Source organism: Salvia hispanica, chromosome 1, assembly GCF_029641045.1.
Source record: "Salvia hispanica isolate PSC_SH4W2 chromosome 1, Shi_PSC_v1, whole genome shotgun sequence".
Classification (NCBI taxonomy): domain Eukaryota; kingdom Viridiplantae; phylum Streptophyta; class Magnoliopsida; order Lamiales; family Lamiaceae; genus Salvia; species Salvia hispanica.
This window is the reverse complement of record NC_142692.1, coordinates 23,938,583-23,949,523: the sequence shown is the minus strand read 5'-3', so window position 1 is coordinate 23,949,523 and position 10,941 is coordinate 23,938,583. Positions and strand designations below refer to the sequence as shown.

The window sequence follows — 10,941 nt, the reverse complement described above, 5'->3', positions numbered from 1 at the left end:
TATGTATTAAGTCAAGACCAACAATATCAGTAATGATGCCAAATAGAATAAAATGAAAATAAAAAAATTTAACTTATTTATCTAAAAAAAACAAAATTAAGTCTATTTTCCTCATTTTCTTTATTGTCTCTCTTCCTATGAATTGCGGAAGGCATACACTCTGAATTCATTGTATGAATTAACCAATTCATACTACCTCCGTCCATCCAAATTTGTCCACTTTGACCCGGCACGGATTTTAAGAAATGTAATGGAAAGTGAGTTGAAAAAGTTAGTGGATTGTGGGTCCTAATTTTATATATTAATTTTATAATAAAATGTGAGTAGAAATGAGTTAGTGGAATATGAGGTCCACTACCAAAAATAATAAAAATGAAATGAGATAAATTTTAGGGACGGACGGAAATAGAAAAATGGAACAAATTTTAGTGGATGAAGGTAGTAATAGTAGATTGTATTCCAACCTTGTACAGTATATAGTACAAATTTGGTTTCTATAACATGAATTGACTAAATGCATATAATGAATATCTTATTTTGCATGATTTCATATGGTATGGATATGATCGAATGTAATATGCATGGTGTGAAATCATGCCATCCAAGTTTGACAAGCATAATATGATTTGAATGAGACGAATACGTTGTGTACTCAAGTCGATTTTTCAAGCTGTCTTACAACCCATGTGTGTTCCGTAATACTCCACTCGTCCACGAAAAATAGTCTCATTTTTTAATTTGGGGTATTCACTAAAAATAGTCACGTTCCAAAAATAAAATGTTCCTTTCTCATACTTTATTCATTTTTTCATTCTCTCTCTAACTTTACTCATACTTTATCCACCTTTGGCGTATTAGAATTTCATGGACTCTGTTAAGAGATGATTTCTCAGAGATGATTTCTCTTAACAAGTTTCCGATGTCGCGATTGCAATTGGCAGAGGGATAAAAGGTAGTCACGAGAGCTTTGCCCATTGATCAAACCAAGAACTATATATAATTGAAATAAAGTTGAAAATATTGTATTTCTTTAATGACTGAGGAAAATGATTGAGGAAGATCCCCTACAGTGAGGGAAAACACAGCACAAGTTGCTGTGCTATAAAACGGTCACATTTATTCACCAAACGACATGCAATTACTTAGTACAATTTCATTTAATCCATTCACTTCACTTTTCATGTTAGTATTAAGTAATATATTTAGTATTAAGTATTAATCATGACAAAATAGTCCAATAGAAATATTAATTTACAATGTAAAAGTCAATTATGAACTATAACCAAAATAATGATAACAAGCATATTGAATAGGAGTACTTTTTTGAATGTAGAAGTATTTATTTCTTCATATACTAAAAAATGCTATTGAATAGGAGTACTTTTTGTCGGCCATTATTTTTGTTATATTTCAAATTTGATTTTTCCGTTGATGATTAAATATTTTTGTAGGATTATTTTATCATAGTTAATACTCCATTTGTTCGCCATTAGGAGTCATGGTCACTTTTGCGCACTCGTCTTATAAAAATATTGATACTCCATTTCTTCATTAGGAGTAATAAATAGTTAAAGTGGAGAAATGATAAAGTAAGAAAGAGAATAATGTTTCAAGAGAGAGAATAATGTCTTCTCAATATTATTCTCCATCTTATTTTACCATTTCTCCACTTTAACAATCTATTATCATTTTATAAGATGAGTGCGCAAAATTAACCGGGACTTCTAATGGTAGATTATGCTTTTTTATGGTTATATTCATAGTTGTATTTGATTTTTATATTGTTAATTGCTACCGTATAACATTTCTATTGAATTATTTTGTTACGATTAATACTCCCTCCATCCCATTAAATATATAACATTTGAGAATCGACACGAGTTTTTATATAGTGTTATTTTGTGAGTTAATGAAGAGAGAGTAAAATAAGAGAGATGAAAAAGTAGAGATAGAAATGTTTCCATTTTAGGAAACGTTTCATTCTTAATAGGACAAATTAAAAAGAAAAACGTTTCATGTCTAATGGAACAGAGAGATTATTAAGTATATTACGTATATTTTATTTTCAGTATCTGTTTCGGTATTCATCTTAATTTCTAAGTCATTTAATAATTGCATTTTTATTGTATTATTAATATAACAAGAGAAGTGTAATAAATGAATAAAATGAAATTGTAGTACTCCACTAAGTAAATGCATGCGTTTTGAAGAACAAATGTGTGCGTTTTATAGCACAACAACTTGTGCTGTGTTTTCCCCTCACAGCAGGGGATCCTCCCCCTTCAATGACTCCTATTTCTTAATTAATACTCCTGCCGTCCTGCCGTAAGCGAGACGTTTCTTTTGGAAACAATATTTTAGAAAATGATATTTAGAGAGTTCAGTGTAGAGAGAATAAAGTAGATTAGTCACATTAGTACGTAGAGAACAAAGTAAGAGAAAAAATAAAGTAGATGAGTGAAGAGAATAAAGTAGGAGAGAGAAAAAAAGTAATAGAGAGTCGTGTTATATTTTGTCAAGAGAGGAAATGACTCACTTTGAACATCCGGAAAAGGAACACAAGTCGCTTACGGTGGGACGAAGGGAGTACATATAACATTGGTCGTACTCCAGCAATTACATATTACTTGCAGTGGCAGAATCAGAAAATTAAGTAAGCCGGGAGTGAATTTTAAAAGTAATATTAATATTAAATATTTAATTCTACACGTAATGTATATACATTTTTTATTATATTTGCTAAGAAAGTAAGAAAATAATTTTATAATTAATTTTATTATTATGTTTTGTTAATGTTATGCGAAAAAAGACTTACGTTTTAATTATCAACCCTTAATGCATTCTAATTCTATCATACTTACTATCCAGTGGTCAAATTTAAATTTAAAAGCATTGAGGAAACATAATTTTGATAAAAAAACATGTGTGGTAATAGCTTTGTATATCAAACAATCTAAAAGTAAAAGATAGCCCAGCAATTAAATAACTGGCCCAAAACTTGTTAGACTTAACGGTAGTCTTCTCCTCCCTTTTCCAATTTTCAATCTTAGAAACTATGCGGCGGATGGATAGGAGTGCAGTGAGGGCTTGCTCAAGGCCTCAAGTTATCTGGGGCGGAGACCGGTCGGAAGAGGGCTGTGCAAGGGGGATTCTGGGTTAGGTGCTTCACACTTTTGTCAACAAGTGAGTTTTTTTTTTAAACCTAATTGTGTCATACTGGTAATTAATGATAAATTGTACTCTCTCTGTCCCACTTTAGGATTTCCGCTCACTTTTGCACCCCATTCGTAAAATTTATATAAATAGTTAAAATAGAGAAATGGTAAAGTAAGAGAGAGAATAATGTAGAAAAAACCATTCTTGCATTATTCTCTCTCTTACTTTACCACCATTTCTCCACTTTAATTATTTATTATAATTTTTACAAAATGGGTGTGCAAAAGTGACCGAGATTCTTAAAGTGGGACGGATGAAGTAACTAATTTGTCTCTATTTGAGTCTGACCTCTAGTTAAATATCCACTCCATCCACTAAATATTGTTATACATTTATTTACCTGAGTCAGAGTAAAAAAAATGCATTCCATAATAAAATGTAAATGAAATGAATTAGTATAACGTGGTTTATCATTAAAAATATAATAAAAATGATGACAAATTTATAAGAGGGACAAAAATGGCAAAATGTGAGAAGAATTAAGGTACAAATAGAGTATAACTATAGATATAGTTATATTAGAGTAAGAACTAATTTAACAATACTTCTACCATGTACTTTAAAATACGCAATATTTGGCTACAACTTAATGTGACATACAAACATTGGATGAGAACATAACAAAACAAAGACATGATACATAAAAAAGAGGCGACACGAGGTTGGAAGAAAGCTAATAAAATTTGAAGGCTTGTTGAAGACTAGATTTAAAGGTGGTGTAAATTGCATGCCATCCAGCCTCAGTTGGATGTGACGAATCCCAGAAAAACGCAGATTTCGGATTGCTGCAAACAGTATACATTTTCTCACCTTCCTGATCCACGCCACCGCAAAAATAGCCATTCTTCCCAATGCAACACGGCTTTAATGGAGTCTCAAATCTCAATTTACCTAATCCAAAATCAATTACGTATACAAAACGTTCCCATTTATTTATAAAAAATAAAAAGTTTAAATTAAAAACGTACCTTGATAATCTGGATTTTGGTTGAGCACGGTTGTGAAGGAGGTGTAGAGATCGATGATGAAGAAGGTGGAAGTTTGTGAGTCGTTGTTGAGTTTCGCGACGGTTTGCTGCAAGAGAAGGTTGTGGTAAGCCACTGCCTGATTTTGGGTGGTGTTGCAGCCTTGGAAAGATGAAACCACCGTGCTACGAGGAAGGCAGCCCAACGGTTGGAGAGATGTGACCGCAACCTTAGTCGCGCCGAGTTGTTGGACCCGTTTAAGGTTGGCGCCTAGTTGATCCACCACGCTAGGGATGAACTCTTGTAGATCCTGTGTCAATCAATTATGCAATAGTATTAATCAAGCTTTAACAATTTTAACTCAACCCAACGATGCCTAAGGCATCAAATATTGAACTAGTACTAGTTGTACTAGTGAATAATGGGCACACCTAACTTGCTTGGATTTATGTCAAGTGGAATAAATGATTTTATGCATCCCTTATAATAAATGCATTCACCAAAGTTAGAGGAGTACCGGTTGCCCAACATCATCACCTTAGAACTAATCATTCTCATTTTTTCAGTAGCATCATTTGTATAAAAGGTAATCAAAAAGTAGTAAAGTGATAATAGTATTGTATTTTCGTTAAAGCTATATATGAACATGTGTGCCTATTAATCAGTTGTAGTAATAATAATGTTAATTTTCATTGACTTTATTGTGAAAAAAAATGATGATGAGGATGTGTGTGGATGGAATCTAATTAGTTAAACTATGGATAAGTGAGATTCAGGTACATATATAATAATAGAGTCACTAGACATGTGCTACCCACTATTTATGAATTATGATGCTATTTTCCTAAACGATTCTCTTATCATTTCCTATAAAATTTGTAACTTCATATTTTCAATCCAATGAAAATGAAATCCAACTTATCAATAAGAGCTGGCACTCCCCTTTTGAGAAAAGACGTTTATAATTCGAATAATCTCTCACCCGACAACATCACATTTTATTTTAAGGAAAGAGGAATCCAATAACATAAAAGGCACGCAATAATACCCAAGTAGTATTGTACTTAAGATAAAGTCACTAAAAGGAGGAGTATCTTGAATTTGTTGATGAATAAAGAAAATTTTGTTACCTGCATAGTTTTTCCACCTTGAGCAAGAAAAGCACCATAATCGTTGCCGGAGAGGCAAACAAGAACAACAGAGGACTTCAAATCGGATTTGGTGTAGACAGAATTTTGCATAAGTTTGTCGAAAAATCCAATCTGAGTACTCATATTTGGCAATAATTCTCCAAGTGTGTTGAACACACCACTCCCTCCATAAGCAAAATTTAGGCCATTCTTCAACTTTTTACCACCCATTTCCATCCATTCGTATGCTAATGGAGACTTCACTTGCAAGAATTTTGCTGTTTATTTATCCCACAATTGGAACATTAGAGACTTACGAGACATATATTTAATTGCACCCTATAAATTCACTATGATATTTTCAATATATTAGCCCGATTCGGTATAATCGTTAATCACACTTAAGAAGGCTATGATGTGGGACAAATGATAAATACGGATTTAATTTGGAGGAAAATATAATTGCATAAACGACAACGTGATATTAAAGGTAATAATTATACAACAATATTTGGTGGGTCAATAATTGAGATCGGGTACACATACATCACTAGCAAATTAAGGAAGTAACTACATGACAGCTATCTGTAGCATTTAAATTTTAATCCCTGTGCTAATTAAAAGCATCAACAAAGTTGAGATTCAGATAGCAGTAAAAAATTAAAGTGGTGCATGTGTGTTACACTAAGTGATGGTAAAGAGAAACAAATATACTATAGTACTCCCTACTATTTAAATTTTGTTACTTTTTAACTAAAATAATGGAGGGGTCGAAAATGATTAAGTTAGTCCACCAAACGAAAAAAAAGGAAAAGCAAAGGCAGGGCATGTTGGTGAAGAGAAAGCAGAAAAAAGATAAAGTGAATAGAAAGATAAGTGTGATGTAGTTTTTTAAGTAATTAAGTAGCAATAATATGAGTATAATATGTTACCAATGAAATCGGTGAGGATGCGGCCGTCGGAGAAGCGGCCGGCGGGTTTTCCAGGGAAGGTGGTACCGTAGGGCTGGTTCCATGAGTTTCCTAGTGATTTTCTAACGTTGCCGGTGTCTGCATATGAGTCTCCGAATACAAATAGCTTTGTCGGTCTCAAACCGGGATGGGAAATCTCGTGGCTGAGAGGCGAAGCTTGGATGCATATGTAGTAGAAGGAGAGGAGGAAGCAGCCATAGAAGAAAGGGAGGAAGAGCTTAGTAGATGCCATTGGAAATACTAAAAGACTGTTGTGAGAATGGCGAGTTGGCTTTCTATTTTCAAATTTATATATCTCACTCCTTTAAAGTTGAGCTAAGTGTTTTATTCCATTTTCTATTTTGCTTTCCCATTCAGTCATACTAATAATGCATACTACCTTGGTCCACAAATAATAGTTCTAAGAGTGAAAGTCAAAAGTATTACTAATACAAAATTGAAAATGTAAGAAAGAAGAAGTTTGGTTAATGGGAAAAACTTGCCAATAAAAAATAGGAACTGGACTACTCAAAATGAAAATTAAGAATACTTTCCATAGAGTAGATAAGACAGCCAGAGCAGATACAATGCTAATTCAAATTTTAGGAAACAAAAATTACAATTTATGAACCGTCAAATTCCCAGTTAAGTTTCAGGGAAACTATTGTTCAGAAATAATTCATTAATACATTTATCCAAAAAGGAAAGTAAATTTCAAAATGTTTTAGAGATATAATGTCTCAAAGCCATAATATCATAATGAGGTTAAAATTATAATCTTATATTATATTATATTTTTAATTAAATCTACACTTTTACATCTACCTTTTTGTCCTATGTCTTAAAAAAAGCAACTATGTGCATAATTATGATCTTAAATAAGGATATGAATATGGAATATATATAAATGTGGAAGATATGAATATGGAATATATATAAATGTGGAAGATATGAATTAAAATTAAAATATATACCTAAAGAAGTTAGAATATTAGAGAAATGGGACCCACATTTTGTTACACACTTTTATAATTTTTTAAATGTAATTCACTTCAAATTTTTGTAATCCGTTTATAATACATAAGAGAAAAGTATAAGAAAAGTTTTATCAATTTCACCTATTCTTTTGTTTGAAAATGAAAATATAACAAAATAAATATTTTTCAAAAATTAAAAATTCTAATGCATTAATAATTTTATAAAAATACTAATTCTTTTGGTTATGTTCATTTTGGTACATTCACTGTAACTACTAGTATCATTTTTATTTATGAAAATTTGTTATTAATGTTTTCTCTTTCTCTCTCATACTTTATTCATTAAGTTTTGGAATATTACGTTGTATCTCGATGAAAAAATATAATCACAAGTTTTTCCGTCCATTTAATCGTAGTAATTTCATGGTATAAAGTTACTTCTTTAATAATAAAATAATTTATTATGAATGACTATTAAATGAGTAAGTTTTCAATCTACCATATAAAATAAATAGATGTGGATGACTACTCTTAAGTCAAATTTTAAAAGTGATTTAATACTCATAAAATAATTAGATCAAAAGACTTGATTATTTTGTTTAATAATAATACTAAGAAATTAATATATATGTAGATAACTATTTTTAAAATTTAGAATTTTAAGAATTATCTAATAATAAAATAATTAGTTGCTATTGATTACTACTAGATGAACAAATTCAATTGAAAAGTTAATTTTTATATTAGCATTTGAATAAAATAAAATAAAAATTTTCATTTGAAGGTAAACCAATTCAAATCCTTTTATATTATGCAAAATTAAAAAGGGTTATTAACGACTTAATTATAATTCTTTAAAGTTATTGAAAGTTAATAGTTAATGTGCTTTGATTGGACTTTCCTTTTGTAATCAAACGGATCTAATTTCCTTTATTTTGAAATAAGAGTATATTAGTCCATATATAAATTATGTTTATGACAAAAAAACATAGGAGCATTATGGCATGGAGACATTATATCTCTAAATCAATACTCATACATAATATACAAAGAATGGTTATTTCTCTTGGGTGATGATGGGCAATTATTAATAAATATGCAAAACCTGTTTCAGCTCGTCTCTTCTAAATTATTTCATTTAATTAATATTAAGAAAGTTTCTTCGAAAGATTATTGAATTGATTGACAACACGCTTTTCACTAAATTCTTGTTATATATTTAGGAATTTCGTCATCAATAAGATGATACTCTGGATCCAAGTCTGCATTCTCAACGGCTCTTGTGTTGTTTTGATCCTTCTCTCTGCAAAGCAAATTATCATCATCATACTCATCCCGAAAATCTATCAATACGAATGAATTTATCGTAAGAAAAATATGGTAAATCCGACTTACGATTTCGCATATATAGCAATTCCAACTACAACGATCAAAAAGGCCAAATAGTACAACCAATCAACCTGCAAAACAAATTTCAATACAAGTGTAGACTTATGTCAACAGTAGATTAATAGAAAAATCACCACATTCCATTTCCAAACTACAACCTTCTGCTTGTAGATGAATATCCTAATTACAACAGCCCACAAATCAGATGTAAGCATGGAAAGATTGAAAAATGCCGCTCCACTCCTCTGCATTACAAAGTAAAACTTCATTAAATACGATTCGTCGATGACACTAAAATACGAGATTAAAACCCGGATCGGACTGACCTTGAGAACAAAAGGCGTAAGTGTGCAGAACAAAAAGCTGGACACAGCATAAACAACATAGTTTGAAAACTACAAATAACACATTAACTCATCAGTAATTAACAACACAAAAATTTTCACTGCAACACAACATATGTATGTAAATTGCTACATACAAGTCCAGCAGACCACTTCATTGATGCCAGAGTGTTCCTCTCCAGCACAGTACTAAAACAAGGTTTAAGGAAACAACATCTATAACTACGAAAGCTCGTTTACAGTTAACCACACCAAGGATACATCTCGGTTGCGCTTATAAGCATACCAAACACACCGATCATTGTTACTACTTCAATGCGATCCTTCCTCTTCACGCAGAACTCCTGCATCAATGGAATGAAGAAAAAGAACAAGATTTCAACATAACACCAGTAGTACTTGACTGCTAAGTCTTGAATAATTTATACTGACCTCGCCAACATTGCTCATTGTGAAGAAAATGGAGCCTACAATGACGAGAAAATCGCCCAGAAGAGGATTAGAACCGCTTCCACCACCGGCCACCCCTGCGTCAGAGAGGAGCACGAGAGCGAGGCCTCCGACACAAATGGCGGCACCGAGAAACTGCCACAGAGAATATCTTGTGGCGAGAAAAATCCATGTAAGAATGATAGACCAAACTATTGCCCAGCAATCTAGTATGGTTACACTGGTGATGGATGTGAACTGGAATGCTTTATTAACTGCACCACATTGTTTATTTATGTCTTGGATAATAAACATGAATTAGTAATGGAACCCGAAAAAGATACAGGGTTAATAGCCATTTAAATCATGAAGTTTAGTCAAATTCTGGTCTGTCCCATAAACTTTGATGGTGTGTCACATAAAATTTGAAATTGCAATATTAAATTACGAAGTTCTAATTTTTCTCAATTGTCCCATTCGTGCACAAAAAAGTTTTTTTAACCATATCCAAAACGACGTGTTTTATTAAATTAAGTATTTTTTTTTCTTTTAAAGTCATTAATTTTATCATTTCTCATTTTATTCAATTGTATCATTTTTTACATCATATAAAGATGTCGATTTGCACATGGATGAAACAATTGAAAAAAATTGAAACTTTGTGATTTAATATTCCAAGTTCTAAGTTCATAGGATAAACCAAAATTTGACCAAACTTTATGATTTTAATGGCTATTATCCCCAAGATATTTACCAAGATAATTGCCGTGGACGTCAACAAAGCCTAGGAGGGCATAACAATACCATGGAACCTACATTTTGAGATGATTTAGATCACCAAGATTGAGGGAATATTTGTTAATGGGGTGTATATATTTAATTAGTTACCATCAATTTCTGGCGGCGATAGAGCATGATGCTTCCATATACGAGAACCACAGAAGAGTATGTAGTGAAGGACAGAAAAAGAGGTGCATCCACTGCTTAAACATATAGCAATATTAATAGTATGCATCTTCTTTAAAAAACAATAAGATCTATTACTAGTTGTAGTAGTAGAAGAGTACCTTGAGTGGAAACCAAAGAAGCAGAAAAGGTCATTATTGAAAGAACAAAAGAAACCAACTGCCCAAACCCCAAATCCACCAATGTCTTGAGCATTCCCTCATTCTCTCTGCCCATCGCCACAATCATGAATCACACTTTTAAATGAATAGTGATAACATTGTCAGACGCATTAAATTGTAGTATTAATATAGGGCTGATTAATTTGGTGAGGGGATATGGGAATGGGGAGTAGCATGTGCATTTCTTATTTTATCAACCAACCACAAAGTTAGGTTGGCTTACATGCTTGCCAAAATCATGTGCCAAATCTTAATACTTGTCTTATTCAAGATAATTTATGGTTTATAACACATTTCATAGCCTACTTACCAATATTTCATCAGAAATCAAAACAAAATTTAAAATCAATTGTAAAAATTTAACAAATTACCGAATATTTTCTTTGATTGAGACAAACTAAAAGGAAAAGTGTG

At 31.8% G+C, this 10,941-nt stretch overlaps 2 protein-coding genes across 3 annotated transcripts; both read right to left on the bottom strand.

Moving 5' to 3' along the window:
* Positions 1-3,747: 3,747 nt before the first annotated feature.
* LOC125219120 (GDSL esterase/lipase At5g03610-like) lies at positions 3,748-6,566 on the bottom strand. The gene is made up of 4 exons (XM_048120998.2): positions 6,244-6,566; positions 5,312-5,589; positions 4,185-4,491; positions 3,748-4,107 (listed from the first exon to the last, which is right to left on the bottom strand). The coding sequence occupies exons 1-4, from the start codon at positions 6,512-6,514 to the stop codon at positions 3,890-3,892; spliced, it is 1,074 nt and encodes a 357-aa protein (XP_047976955.1). The 5' UTR covers positions 6,515-6,566; the 3' UTR covers positions 3,748-3,889.
* A 1,780-nt stretch (positions 6,567-8,346) lies between these two features.
* LOC125224023 (uncharacterized) lies at positions 8,347-10,630 on the bottom strand. Of its 2 annotated transcripts, none has more exons than XM_089062125.1 (10): positions 10,468-10,630; positions 10,289-10,380; positions 10,155-10,212; positions 9,404-9,699; positions 9,233-9,315; positions 9,109-9,160; positions 8,954-9,022; positions 8,786-8,872; positions 8,634-8,698; positions 8,347-8,541 (listed from the first exon to the last, which is right to left on the bottom strand). In XM_089062125.1, the coding sequence occupies exons 1-10, from the start codon at positions 10,592-10,594 to the stop codon at positions 8,439-8,441; spliced, it is 1,032 nt and encodes a 343-aa protein (XP_088918251.1). In that variant the 5' UTR covers positions 10,595-10,630; the 3' UTR covers positions 8,347-8,438. The 2 variants fall into 2 exon arrangements, with proteins under 2 accessions (XP_088918251.1, XP_088918252.1); XM_089062126.1 differs by having other exon boundaries at positions 9,404-9,675; positions 10,468-10,628.
* Positions 10,631-10,941: the final 311 nt, after the last annotated feature.